The following is a 14843-nucleotide window of genomic DNA, read 5'->3' as shown; positions in this document are numbered from 1 at the left end:
GGGATTTCTTACTCCTGCCCCAACACAGGCCTTTAGCTATTCCCCCCTGTACTGGACATTGTTGATGACGCCTTTTCGGAATCTAGCTTGGCCCCTGACTCCTTACCTCCTTCTCCCAGAAAACCTGATAGATATTACCAGGTTCCTGACTCTCACAAGTTGCTTTTTAAAAATCCTATTGCAGATCCTGAGACCATTTCACAGGGACCCAAGGGCATTAAGGCTACTACTGCCAAAATGTCCTACCCCCCCTGATAGAGATTCCAGGGAGCTGGATAGATGGGGTAAGAAGGTATACACTTTTACAACCCTGGCCATTAGGGCCTTAAACTGCCAGTTACATATGTTAAAGTATCAGCAGCATATCATTGGATTGCTTAAACAGAAAATGAGATTGTTTCCTGACTGTGCTGAAAATAAGGATTTACAGGATTTAATGCATTCTGCTGAATAGGTTGGAAAACATACTTTGCAATATGGTTTTGATTCACTAGAGGCATCTTGCAGGGCTGCTTTCACTGGGTCTGTACTTAGAAGGCATGCTTGGCTTAAGGAGCAGTCTTTGCCAGATCATATTAAAGCTAAATTGCTAGATGTTCCCTTAAATCAGGACCACCTGTTTGGCAACAAAGCAGAAGCAGTACTTGAAAAGATTGTGGAAAAAGCTAAATCTTTGCAAAGTGTTAAAGGTTTCCTACAAGTACAGCCTCCAAGATTTAGTAGGCATTGGCCCTCTAAGAATTGGTCCTTTCCTGCCTCTTCCAGGCCTTCTCAGTCCAAACCCAGAACCAGCAGAACACCCAGGCTTCAGTCCCAAGGTTCGCACAGGACTAAGCAGTGGGGGGCTCCCACTTCCAAATCAGGGAGTAGTAAGACTCCCCCTATGGTAAACTGTCTCAATGACTTAACTTAAAAACTTCCAAGCCCTTCTCAACTGACTGCTGCTTTAGGGGGGAAAGATTGCTCTGCAGGCAGAAAACTGGGAACACATTAGCCAGGGCAAATGGGTTTTAAATATAGTTTCTCAAGGATACAGATTACACTTCCACACATTACCAACCCCAAACAGTTGTTCAGATCTACCCTCAAATCAGTGGGCAGAGGCTCAAAAGCAAGTACATTCTCTCTTAATTATAAGGGCTATTCAAACTGTACCAGAAGAGGAAAAAGGGGACAAGGTTTCTATTCAAGACTTTTCCTGGTACCCAGAAAAGACAACACATGGCATCCTATCCTGGATCTTTCTATCCTAAACACCTTTTTGTTGTTCCCAAAATTCAAGATGCTAACTCTTCACCAGTTGCTACCTATGCTAGGCAAGGGTGCCTGGTTGACAACACTGGATTTAAAGGAAGCCTATCTGCACATCCCAATGGGGGAATCTTGCAGAAGATACCTACGCTTCAAAGCAGGCTATATGCACTGTCAGTTCTCTGCACTGCCCTTTGGCTTATCTACTGCGCCCAGGGTATTCACAAATGGCCTAGCTCCAGTCATTGCATTTTGCAGGCAAAGAAATATTCAAATATACCCATACTTGGACGATTGTCTAATTCAGGCAGAAAGCCAAGACATACTTTTGAATCATCTGATGTTTGTATAAAAGGTGCTAACTTGTCTGGGGTACACCATAAACGAAAATAAATTGCATCTTGTACCCTGTTAACAAATTATATTCCTGGGAGCAAGCTTGAACACAACTTCGCAGATGGCTTTCCTCATGCCAGAGAAACAAATTCATTTGATAGCTTACTTCAAACTAATGACCACTAAAACCCTGATATCTGCAAGACAAATACTGCAAGCCTTTGGGGTTCATGGCCTCCTGCATTCTCCTAATTCCATATGCAAGACTGCATATGAAGAAACTACAGTGGTATCTAAAAAGCCTATGGTGTCAACATTCTCAGGATCTAGAAGCAATGATCCCTATCATACCTTGCCTACATTTAGAGTACCTTTGGTGGACAGAGGCCTGCCACCAAAACAAGGGACTACCATTCACTCTACCCCCCTGCCGCCCAAACCCTAACAGACGCATAAGATTATGCATGGGGGGCTCACCTGGCAGGGAAGTGCGTTCAGGGCAAATGGAACCCAAGTCAAATGCACCTGCATGTCAATCAAAAAGAAATGTTAGCTGCACAGAATGCTCTGACAGCCTTCAATGACCACATTCTTCCAGGACAATTAATGGTAAAGATGGACAGCACCACTATTATGTGGTACATAAACAAGCAGGGGGAACCCACTCATACCCCCTCTGCAGACTAGCCATGGCTCAGGGGAACACAGCCTTGAGCTACCAGGTGCATCTACAGGCTCAGTTCCTGCCAGGAAAGCTAAATACACTGGCAGACGATCTAAGCAGAAATCTCATGGACTCACATGAGTGGAAACTGGAACCAAAGACTTTCAACATGTTGATAAACAAATGGTGGAGCCCAGATATAGAGCTGTTTGCCTCCCCTCAGAACTACCAATTGGACAAATTCTGCACAAAGGTTCCCCACAAATAAGCTTGGAAAGTGGATGCCCTGTCCTTCACCTGGAAAAATCTATCAGTTTATGCCTTTCCTCCTCTCCTCTCCAAAGTGCTACTAAAGATCAAACGAGACAAACCAAGGACGATACTGATTACACCAGACTGACCATGCCAACACTGGTACCCCCACTTGCGCAATGTGTCACTGCTAGCACCATGGCACCTGCCTCAGACCCCTACCCTGCTGTCCCAGCAGGAGGGCCAGATTCTACATCCTCAGCTTCAAACCCTGAACCTGGCAGCCTGGCTAATTACCTGATCTCTCTGTTACCATCCCTCAGTAAACAAGTGTTTGATGTCATTCTGGAGGCAAGGAGGCCTAGTACTAGAAAATCTTATGCTGAAAAATGGAAAAGATTCTGTTCCTGGAACCAAACTCAAGGGATGGGCACAGCAGCACCCAATTTACTTCGGATTCTTCAATACTTAACTGAGATTCTTCACAGAGGCCTTTCTTTTTCCTCCATCAAAATTCATGCATCATCTATTTCAGCACAGAACTACCTCTCTTCTCTCATCCACTGCTCAAGCAGTTCCTCAGAGGGGCCAAAAACTTAAGACCACCCAGGAGAGCCCCAACTCCAGCCTGGGACCTTAACTTTGTATTGGAAAAACTCACTCTACCTCCTTTTGAGCCAGCTGCAAGTGCAGAGTTAAAATTCCTTTCTTGGAAAACAGCCTTTGTTTTAGCAATCACTTCAGCAAGAAGGGTGTCTGAATTCCAGGCCCTTATGGCAGTGGAGCCTTTCATCATCTTTCATGCAGATAGGGTGTCCCTCAGGACCAATCCCTCCTTCATGCCCAAGGTAGTATCCAATGTGGCTCTTAATCAGTCCATTCATTTGCCAACCTTCTTTTCTAATCCACAGAACTAAGGGGACCGGGTACTGCACTCCTTAGATGTGCACAGAAAACTTAGATTTTACTTGGACAGGACTAAACCTCTCAGGAAATCTGAACAGCTGCTGGTGGCATTTGCTGTAGGGGCAGAGGGGAAGGCCATTTCAAACCAAACCATTTCTAAATGGATAGGCCATTGCATTCATTTCTGCTATAAGCACCATAGAAAACCTATCCCACAGGGAATAAGACCACACTCAACCAGGGCTGCATCTACCTCTACAGCCTTTCTCAGAGGTGTCCCTACCAGGGACATCCTAGAAACTGCTACCCAGAGTTCTGTACATACTTTCACCATGCATTACCATTTGCCAATTTTCTCTAAATCCAGATCTGGTTTTGCCACTGCAGTCTTGCAGGGCCTTATAGCTGGTCCTAATGCTATCTAAATTCCTCCTCCCATCCTTAGCTTTGGGAATCTACCCAAATGTGATGACTGCAACAGTGAAACACGAAGAACATAGTACATTTGTGTACACTTACCACAAATGTAGATGTTCAAGTGTATTCACTGTTGCGGTTTTGGTTACCCTCCCTCCAGCCCCCTGACTTCCTTTGACTATGCCTCTATTCCTCTTTACTATGCTTAAAAGCTTTTTAGTGTATTTGCTTCTTTGTTGGAGGTATAACCTTGTGTGTGTGTGTATATATATATATATATATATATATATATATATATATATATACATATAGATATATATCTATATATATATATATCTATATATATATATATATATATATATTTAATTGCTTCCCATTAGGGGGGCACCTGACATCTGGGGCAAGAAAAACTGATGTAATGGCGTCGGCTGCATGCTTTATACCCCTGATGTCATGGAAGATGAGGCAGCAATCGGCGCAGGACCTAAGACTTCGATAATCAAGCTGACTGAGGGCTACTGCAAGCAAGATAACCCAAATGTGATGACTGCAACAGTGAATGCACTCGAACAGCTACATTTATGGTAAGAATACACAGCTGTACTTATTCATTTTATCCCACAGACTGACTATAACTTCTGAAGTGATATCTATCTTCCTTCATAGTTCTCGAATAATTTCTAATACCTATTCCTTAAATTTATTTTTTAACAGGTACTTCATTACCCTGCATTTTTATCTTAATTTGTACTGGTGTATGATCTGAAATAGTTATTGGATATGCGTCAAAGTTTTCAATTAAATGCAAATGTTCCTGTGAAATATAATTTGTCTAGTCTAGCCCAGTTATTTTACCTTGGAGAGTATATATATTCTTTTAAAGTTCATAGTACTGAATTCACATCTTCCTTAAATATTTTCATAAATTTCTTCTGAAATGTACCCTGTTTTGTTAGGTTTTCCCTTCTAGTCTCCATGATACATCCTCACTATTGCAGCTCAAGTACCAGTCCCCAACTGTAAGCAATATTCTGTGCTGAAAGCTTATTATTTTTCACAAATTTTTCTCAAGCCCCATAATAGCAGATTTTGGTGGAATTTTAATACATGCCAGCTTAATCCTCCTCCCTTATCTGTAGCCCCTTACTTCCACAAATCTACCATTATTGTCTCCCCCCCTCCACTTCTGTCACTTTTGGAGCCCTTTTAGCAATTAGCATAATTACTTCCCTTTTCCTTTGTCCCATATATTCTGCTGACTATCCATCCTGAAATACTTTTTGTGAAATTTACTTGCTCATTTCTTTGCAAAATGTATCTACTGCAGCACTGCTGTTTGCATTTTGGATCCCCCCAATGTTGTGTCTTTCAGCTTTTCCTGGTTAGGGGTTGCCACAGCGGAACTCCGGTCCGCTAATGATTGGCAGTAGATTTTTACATGCCGAGTTGCCGGCCCTGTTGTACATCCTTCAACGAAGGTACGCCCATTCACGCATGTCTCCACACAGAAGACGCTCTAGCTGAGAATCGGAAGGACAATGTCTTACTGTGAGGCAACAAAAGTATCTTTATTAAATTTTCACACATAACATAGGTAATGCTACATTCATACAAATGAAAACAAACATAACACCACTTTAGTTGCAAACAGTATACATCATAGACACCATTACACCACTCATAATCTATCCAGTCATTGTTAGTCAAGCATTACACGGCCCATTCAAATCCTGATTCTTAAACCTCGTTCCCGCTCCGCGTGCATTGTTCCCACAATTCCCATCCCTTCCTATATAGTTTGTTCTCTCCCTTTTCCAAAGATTCCATTTCCAGTTGTTTTATCTCTGTCATTATATTCACTACCTCAGCAAAGTTGGTCTACACTTCGACTTCCATTTTCTAGTAATTGCTTCTTTGACAGCCACCAGAACTAGACTCAGCAAGGCCTCACCACTTCCAGGCAACTCAGATTGCATTCAGGATTTCTTAATATAGTTCAGTACATTTTCCTTTTGTCTATACAGTCCCTGTAAGGCCATTCACATTTCTGAGATGTAGTGATAGCCTATATAGCCATCATGATAAAATCTGTTGTTCCCACTTATTATACATGATAGTTTTTTTTTTTTTTTTTTTTTTTGAATGCATGTTTCCAACCTTTGCGTTACATGCACACACACACTGTTTGGCAGGTTGATCTTTTATACAGTTTCTCCTCCTCTCAATTTTGAACTTGTCACATTTTTGAGGACTTAGTTTTCTGTCTGAGGGTTTTCATTAAAACAAAGTACATTTTTAAAACGCCCCCATCCCCTATTAATTTAGAACAAATGCACAAAACTATGTACGTCTTCAAAAAAAAAAATGAATAAGCCCAGATTGGAGCAGCTGCAACCATAGGCACTACCGATGCTATAGAGTATGCTACAGCCTATGTTCCCACTTAAAACTGATTGCTGTTTTTTTTTTCTTTTATTTGTGTCTCCCTTGCAGATGTGAAGCACTGCTTGTATGCTTTCAGTAAACATTAATTTTTAGCCCTAAGAAAAAAATTCACTGACACACTAAATATGTTCACTGTTCTAATAAATGCTTTAAAGTGTTAGGGTTGTCATCTCTTTTCACTGAACTGCTTGCCGTTTTACTTTTACACTTTACATATCCCTCAGCAAAGAATTCTCAGAACTCTCATAATTAATTGCTTGTACTTGCAGGCAGCTCGTCTCCATGGAATAATAATCAGCAATGAGTTGTGGATAATTTTGCTCAGAATAGAATGTACAGGTGCCTTCACCTGCAGACTTTAGCTCCCACTGAACATTTGGTAATGGGAAAAAAAAGTGAGTGAGTACCTTTGCAGATGTGAGAAACTTAGCATGTTTTGTGACTTTCATAATTTTATTTCATTTTCAAAGCCTACTTGCATAGAAAAAAACACTTCAATATTTTAAGCCAAGGGCAGTAGTCTCGATATTCATCCTTGTAAAAAAAAAAAATAAAATAGAGAAAATATCTAAACATCTTAATTCTACACACAGCATATCTAAACATCTTAATTCTACACAGAGTATAATCGATGTACTTTTACACCTCACCCCCACCCCAGCAACCCAAGATTACAAATTAACATTAAACTTGTTTTTTTCCACACTTTCTTCACTTATGTAAAGTCTATATTTCTTAAAACTAAAAGTGTTTGTTTTCTTTTATTTTTAACATGACAGTCACTGAAAATATCCCCCACATTTAAAATACTTATCCACACCCCCACCAGGGGCAACAATATCCTAGATCTAGTCATTACCAACATGAGTGACCGGTGTTCCATACCTGAAGTCAACGCCTGATTGGTCCGATCCGACCATAAGCTAATTACCCTAGATATCCACATCCTGCCCCCACCCCCATTAAGGAAACCATGGTAAAAAATTTTTCCAAAGCCAACTTCATGCTTCTTAAGACAGAAGTAGTGAACTTTGTGACACCCATGCAGATGGACTACTGAATCCTACACAATTGCACTTTATAAGCACTTACATGAGTGCATGGATCGTGCTATCCCAAACAGAACCAAGACGCTATCCACCAAAAAAAGGAAGCCAATCTGGTGGTCCCCTGCCATAAACAAACTGTACAGAAAAAGGAAGAAACTGTTGCAAAAGAGACTAAAATCCCACGAGTGGAGGAGCTCCCTGGTCAGCCTCTGTAAGAAGCTGCAATCCCTGATAAAATCCTCCAAAGCTAGTTATGAAAACAAAATCACCACTGATTCTAAAGACAGCCACAAAGCATTCTATAGCTATAGCAAGAATCTCAATGGCAACACTCAGATCTGTTCTGAGTTGCAGCACAATTGTACTAAATATACAGACTCAACTGATATTGCCAACATCCTGGCAGATAGGTTCAGTGCTAACTTTACCCCCCTCTCACCCCCTAAAGAGCCCATCTCTATACCGGACGAATGCAAAGTTCCTGTAATCACGGCTGCACAGGTAAAAACCACACTCTCCAAAGCCAAGAACACAACATCCATGGAACCAGACATCATCCCAGGCTGTGTACTACACGAACTGCAGAATGAACTGGCACCCCACCTAAGTACCATGTTCAATCATAGCCTCACCTGAGGCTTTGTGCCTGCTGAGTGGCGCATAGCAACGGTTATCCCACTCCACAAGGGGGGAGTCACCACGGACCTCGGGAACTACCGCCCCCATTAGCCTGACAAGCCTGGTCTACAAGTCTATGGAATGTATCATCATGGAACTTATAAACAAAGACATTGGTAATCTCCAAACTCTGGACCCCACCCAATTCGGGTTTGTAAAAAGCCGATCATGTCTCCTAAACCTGATAGACTTCTTTGAAGCAGTCACCAAAGCCGTAGACAACGGTAAGGTGGTTCACACAGCCTATCTAGATCTTGCCAAGGCTTTCGACACCATCCCTCACTCTGGAATTATAGATAAACTCACTAAACTAGGTATAAATCCCTATGTCACAAGATGGGTTGCCAACTGGTTCACTGACGGAACCCATACTGTGAAAGTAGCAGACTCCAAATCCGACTTCAGACCAGTGACAAGTGGAGTACCACAGGGTTCAGTCCTGGGTCCCCTCCTGTTTGGTATCTACTTCTCTGAAGAACAGGCTAACACAGAAGGTCTTTGCTAACGAAGTTCGCAGATGACTGCAAACTAGGAGCCATAATTGAAACTCCTAACGATGTGGACATCCTACAAAAGGGCCTCACTGAGGCAGATGCCTGGTGTCAAAGCCATGGCCTCAAGCTCAATGCCAAAAAGTGCATTGTCATCCCCTTTGGTAAAAACTCTGTACCCATGAACTACAACATAGGCGGTAGTATACTTAACACCGAAAGTGTGATAAGAGACCTTGGGACACAGGTGGACAGTAGTCTCTCCTTTGATCACATCGCCACAGTAGTCAGGAAATCCTTCTATGTGGCACACCTCATCACAAAAGGTTTCTCATCCAGAAAAAAAGAGGTCATTGTTCCCCTCTACTCATCACTCATTAGACCCATTGTATAGTACAACGCCCCTTTTGATATGTACCTCACAAGACATCTACAGCAACTGGAAAGGCCGCAGAAATACCTCACAAAGAGGATTACCGGCCTCAAACATGCCTTATGCAGATCGTTTATACAAATATTATAAATAAGAAAAACATTTGTTTTACTTAGGTACTGTTTTTCCCCTTTTAGTGTCCTTAACATTAATAACATAAAGTGGGTGTATGCTCTGTAGTCCACCCTCAAGTTTAGCCAAGTCAACTAAAGTCCATTCTTTTTCAGCCACTTTTTCTTGCAAAGCTGCATTTCAAAATGTGATTGATGCCTTACAATCTCCCATTTAGTCTGTAATTTCAGTGTTGCTGGTCTTCTTCCTGATCATCTCCCAGCACTAGATTCTGCTTGAAGGTACTCCAGAATCTTCTAGTCAACTCCTGTGCTTTTTTCTGTCTCAAGCGTTTTCCTTTGGGACGTTGGAAAAGGTTTCACTGTCAGTGTTCTAAGAACTTTACTGTCTGAAGAATGAGAGAGAGTCCTCTTCTGCTTGCTGGCTTACTTTTTGTTGGATAAACTTTATTTCCTCCTTAGCATGTTCGGTATATAAAAATGTATTTAATCCTCCAGGAAAAAATAATCTGAAGACAGCTGGCTATAGCAGCTTGAATGTCATACCTACCTCTTGACATTCCTTGATTGCTAGGATAAATTTGCTTCTCTTCTGCCTGATGTACAGTGAATAATTATTTTTCATAAACATTCTGCTGTCTCCAGTTTTTAGTACTTTTCCTTTCTGACAGTTTTGTTAGTAGCAATCTTTTCTGCTGGTATGACTGCATCTTTCCTAATTATAGGTATTTCTACTTTCTCTTGGCCAGATTTGGAGCATACACTTGATATGCCCTTTCAATTAACAAATCCTGCTGTGGAGAGTCCATTTGCTTATTTGTGCTTTCATAAAATTAATACAGTCTGTTCCCTCAAGTTTCTGTGGTACAGCAGAAAATTTTCTCTCTGTCATTTAACTCTATTTTTTGAAACAACTCTTCTTGATGAGCCTCATACTCAGCCAATTTTTGTTTCATTTTGACCTCTGATTTTTTCAGTTTTATCAGTTTGTCTGAACAGCTAGTTAAGGCTTCGTCCATTTTTCCATCCCTTGTTATTTGAGTTGATATATTCTGCTCATGTTTCAGTTATTTTAATCACCTCTGAGAATATTTGATTTATTTATTTTTTTAAATTACTGGACTCCATCTCTTGAACCAAATCTGAAGTTTGAACTGCTTTTTGTTGAACAGCTACAGAATCCTTTCCCATTCTCTTCAACTTTTCTGGTTGATTTTCTTTTTTTATTTTTTATGTTCTCTAAATTTCATCTTTGCTGGCATTCAGGCAGTGTACTTGGTAGCCAGTCACTGACTTTTTATTCAATTTCAATAGCACTCCTTTTTCTCTGTTTTTGTTTTCACACTGGGAGAACTGATGTTAAGCTGGTGATCAGTGTAAATCCATCTTCGAAGCCCTCTAAATACAGGTTCTTAGTAGGATGATCCGCCTAGTTGTTACATTACTGAGTGAGTGTATCTTGAAAAATTTGTCAGAAAAATATCTTTTTTTATGAAGTGCTTCTAACAAGCAGCTTGCATTATTTTATGGTTTACATGTATTAGACTTGTATACTTTACTGACCTTTAGAATTATATATTTTGTAATCACCAATTAGTATTTCATTACCAGGATTTCTAAAGAGCCGAGATCGTGCACATCAGAAGTTCTATATGGCACTAACAAAAACTCAGATATTTATCCGTTTCGTTGAAGAGTGCAGTTTTGTGAGTGACAAGGATACCTGCCTTGCATTTTTTGATGACTGCTTAGAAAAGGTGAGTTTTATTTGCTTCTGTGACTAGATAAATAATGTAGTCTGTTTTTAAAAGCCTTGCTAATGTACATTTTAATGACTTAAAATATTTTATCTTTGCTGTCTTCTGTATTAAATATTGTCTTTGTGTTGTGTCCAAAATATTTGAGTCTGTTTATTATCAGACTTTTTCAGGTGATCAGTCTTGGTTATTTCTTCAGGTATTAATTGATGTTTTTTGTGTTTCACTGTTGCAGTCATCACCTGTAGGTTATCCCTGTTGTGGTAGCCCTCGGCCGGCCTGAATACCAGAGTCAATTTTTTTTTGCGTGTGCTGCCATTGCCTGTAGTCTGACATCAGGTTGTCAGTGCTATCAAGCAAGGCAGCCGACTTCTTTACATCAGTCTTTCCTGCCATGGAGCCCATAGCAGAAGCAGTTTGCATGCGTGCCAGTCGGTCGCTACCAGAACTTGAATTTCAGCTGAAAACATCTAAAGCTAAGTACCCAGTTGGGGATCCTTTTTTCTTGCACTGATGCCCAAAAAAGTTAATTGTCTTGCCTGTGGAAAGCAGATCCCCACACAGAGACTTCCATTCTTACTGCGCACTTGTTTAGGCCCAGACCACGACTTCCCCTGTTGCCAGTTCTGTGCCCTCTTTAATGTGAGAACCATTCGCCATAGAGCCTTTTTTGTAGACTGTTATTTTCGTGTTCCATCTTCGCTTTCCAGTATAGTGTCTGTCAGCCAACCATCTGTGGACATTCGGAGAAAACGTAGAGATAAAGATAGAGACCACACAAGGCTAAACCTTCCGACAACAGTACCACTAAGCAGGTCTTCAGTTCTCCGGAATTCATTGAGGTGCTTTCGCAGCCCCTGATGCCCATTTCGATATCAATGCAGGCCTCTACCGAGACCCTTTCGGAGTCTGGTATGCCGCAAAAATCTTCTTCATCTTCCGAGCCTTTGGCTGTCTCTGGCTCAGTTGGGTCCGGAGCTGTGCGGTTGAGTCTGTAGCCGGGATGCAGGCACTGGCTTCTGAGGAGGCCTTTCGCACTAATGAATCTAGACAAAAAAAAGACATCTTCGCATTTGACTACCGTTTCTCTCAAACTGACGGATTCTCTCAAGGCCTAGAAGCCAGGCCACTCCTAGAAAATTTGCTTATAGCCATGATCTTGCTACTGCTCCACCACCCCAAGCACTAATGCTTAAAATGGCGGAGGATCTCATCTCCCTTATCCGGGGTAGTCAGGCCACAACTTCTAAAAGGAAAAGGTACCCTTCTCCAGAAATTGACAGAACAGGATTCTGAGGAATCAGACTATTCAGTTTTTGAAGAGTAACAGCATCCCTTAACTGCTTATGAGGATTCAGATGCAGAGGGAATCCATCCCTTTTGCCTCCCCTCCAGAGGACCTTTCCTTTGGGAAAACACTTACACTGTGGGAAGTCCTGAGATTCCCACTGGAAGAAAAGACTTAGAGAATTTCTGGACCTGCCCCAGCACAGACCCCTGGCTTGTCAAGTGGCCAAACACTCATTACAATGTGGATATGACCCCCTACAAGCCTCTAGCAGGGCAGTAGTGACAGGATCTGTCATTAGGTGACATGCATGGCTGAAGGAACAACCTCTCCCTGATCATGTCAAGTCTGAACTTATTGATGCACCCCTATGTAAGGAGCGCTTGTTTGGGGGAAAAAGCAGAAGAGGTGCTTAAAAAGATGGAAGACAAAGTAAAATCTATGCAAATGGTAAAAGATTTCTTTCGGGTTCAACCTCCCAGATTCAGCAGGAACTTTCCCTCTAAGCACTGGGCCTTCCCTGCTCCTAGCAGACTGGGCCAAGGTAAGCCCCGCAGGGACAGACCATCCAGGCCCCTATCCCAGGGCCAGCAGAGAAGCAAACAGTGGACCTCTTCCATCTTTAAGGCATGGAATTGTAAGCCAGTCTTCTGTGGCAAGCACTCACAATGACACCCCCTCCCCCCTCTGCCCTCCTTTCACTCATCAAAAACTAGGAGGAAGGCTCTCCCTCTTCAAAGACAATTGGCTTTCTGTAACAAAGGACCAATGGGTCTTAAATATAATTTTTCAGGGATACAAATTCTCTTTCAGTGAACTCCCATTTCCAAGAGGGTACCCAGACCTACCTCCAAATCAGTGGGCAGAGGCATTGAAACAGGTCCAAACTTTCATATCCCAGGGAGCAGTAGAACCTGTCCCCTCAAATCAAACAGCCAAAGGCTTTTATTCCAGACTATTCCTTGTTCCCAGAAAAGAGGGCACTTGGTGCCCCATCATGGATCTATCCATTCTGAGCACCTCCCTGGTGGTCCCCAGATTCAGAATGCTAACCTTGCAGCAGCTGCTGCCTATGCTAACAAAAAATGCCTGGTTAGTGACCCTAGACCTAAAAGATGCCTACCTCCACATCCCCATCAGGGAATCGTGCAGGAAATTCCTGCACTTCAGAGCAGCTCACAACACTTTCAGTTCTCTGCGCTGCCCTTTGGCTTATTTACTGCTCTGAGTATTCAAATACTTGGCCCTGGCAATTGCATTCTGCAGACAGAGAAGTATACATATTTACCCTTACCTGGATGACTGCCTCATTCAGGCAGAGTGCAAAGAAAAGATGCTCCAGGACCTTCTCTTTGTCAAATCACTCCCAACTTCCCTAGGGTTCGCCATCAATGAGAAGAAGTCTAAGCAAATCCCCACCAAGAAGATTATTTTCTTGGGAGCTGTGCTAGACACAGCATCCCAAATGGCCTTCCTTTCCCCAGAAAAGCAGAACTTCCTGCCTCTCTACTTTACCCAGCTGGCTTCCAGAAGTCACCTCACTTGGAGGAAGTTCCTGCAAGTCCTGGGATACATGGCATCTTGGATCCTTCTCATTCATCTGGCGAGGCTTCATGTGAGAAAACTTCAGTGGTATTTAAAGAACCTTTGGTGCCAGCACTCTGTCCCTAGAGACCTCTCTCCCTCTGATCCCCATGTATAAGGGCCAAGTTTCTCTGGTGGACAGAGGCCTGTGCTGGGAACAAAGGTCTTCCCTTCATCCTCTGCCCTTCTGGCCAGACCATCACCACCGACACCTCAGATATTGCTTGGGGCGCTCAACTGGCAGGCAGGTGCACCCAAGGTATTTGGGATGCCCAGCAGCTTCACTTGCACATAAATCAGAAAGAAATGATGGCAGTACTAAAGGCTCTGACATCTTTCAAACCCCATCTCAGGCCAGGGGTTCTCCTTATAAAAACAGACAACACCACAGTAATGTTGTTTATCAACAAATGGGGGGGGGGGCAATCTTACCCCCTGTGCAGGTTAGCCATGAGCCTCTTGCTTATAGCCATGTCCATGGGTCTACACATAATTGCCCAATACCTACCAGGTGTCAGCAACACCCTGGCAGACCACCTAAGCAGAAACTTAACTGGACCCCTATGAATGACCGCTCCACAAGGAAATCTTTTTGCAAATCATTCAGGAGTGGGGGGCTCTGGAAGTGGATATCTTTGCCTCCCACCTCAACAACCAGCTGTAAAAGTTCTGTACCAGGGAGTATCACCTCCTAGCGTGGAAGGTGGATGCCTTGATCTTCCCCTGGAACTCCCTCTCTGTGTATGCATTCCCTTCTCTGCCCCTTATTCCCATGGTACTGATCACAATAAGGACGGAGAGACCAAAGGCCATCCTCATTGCTCCAGATTGGCCCAGATGGCATTGGTACCGCTTACTGCGCAGCCTGACCTTACACCCCCCAAGTAGCTTCCCCTGATCTCAGACCTCTTGACCCAGGTGAGGGGGAAAGTACTGCACCCAGACTTACAGACTCAATCTTTCAGCATGGCTTATACCTTAAAAGCAAACAAGGAGTCCCTGTTAAGCAAACGGGTCCTAGACATCATCACAGAGACCAGAAGGCCCAGCAACAGAAAATCATACACAGGGAAATGGAAACAATTCTGCTCCTGGAACCAGTCCAAAGGGGCCAGTACCTCCTATCCTTCCATCCCTCTTATCTTGTATTACATAGCCGAGTTGCTCAATAGTATCCTCTTTCTCTATTAAAATCCATGCCTCGGCCATTTCTACCCATTA

The 14843-nt window shown here is 42.7% G+C and overlaps 1 protein-coding gene across 1 annotated transcript in view; it reads left to right on the top strand.

The window, feature by feature from the left end:
• The window catches only part of DENND4C (DENN domain containing 4C), a 2492302-nt gene that overhangs the window by 644357 nt on the left and 1833102 nt on the right, over window positions 1-14843 (top strand). The window contains exon 10 of the mRNA XM_044061083.1: window positions 10605-10750. Within this exon, the coding sequence (XP_043917018.1) occupies window positions 10605-10750 (146 nt within the window). The remainder of the gene's footprint in view (window positions 1-10604; window positions 10751-14843) is intronic.

Source organism: Protopterus annectens, chromosome 2.part0 (genome assembly GCF_019279795.1).
Source record: "Protopterus annectens isolate FY-2018-M chromosome 2.part0, PAN1.0, whole genome shotgun sequence".
In the NCBI taxonomy this organism is placed as follows: domain Eukaryota; kingdom Metazoa; phylum Chordata; order Ceratodontiformes; family Protopteridae; genus Protopterus; species Protopterus annectens.
The sequence above is the reverse complement of the archived record's forward strand: the minus strand, read 5'-3'. Positions and strand labels throughout refer to the sequence as shown.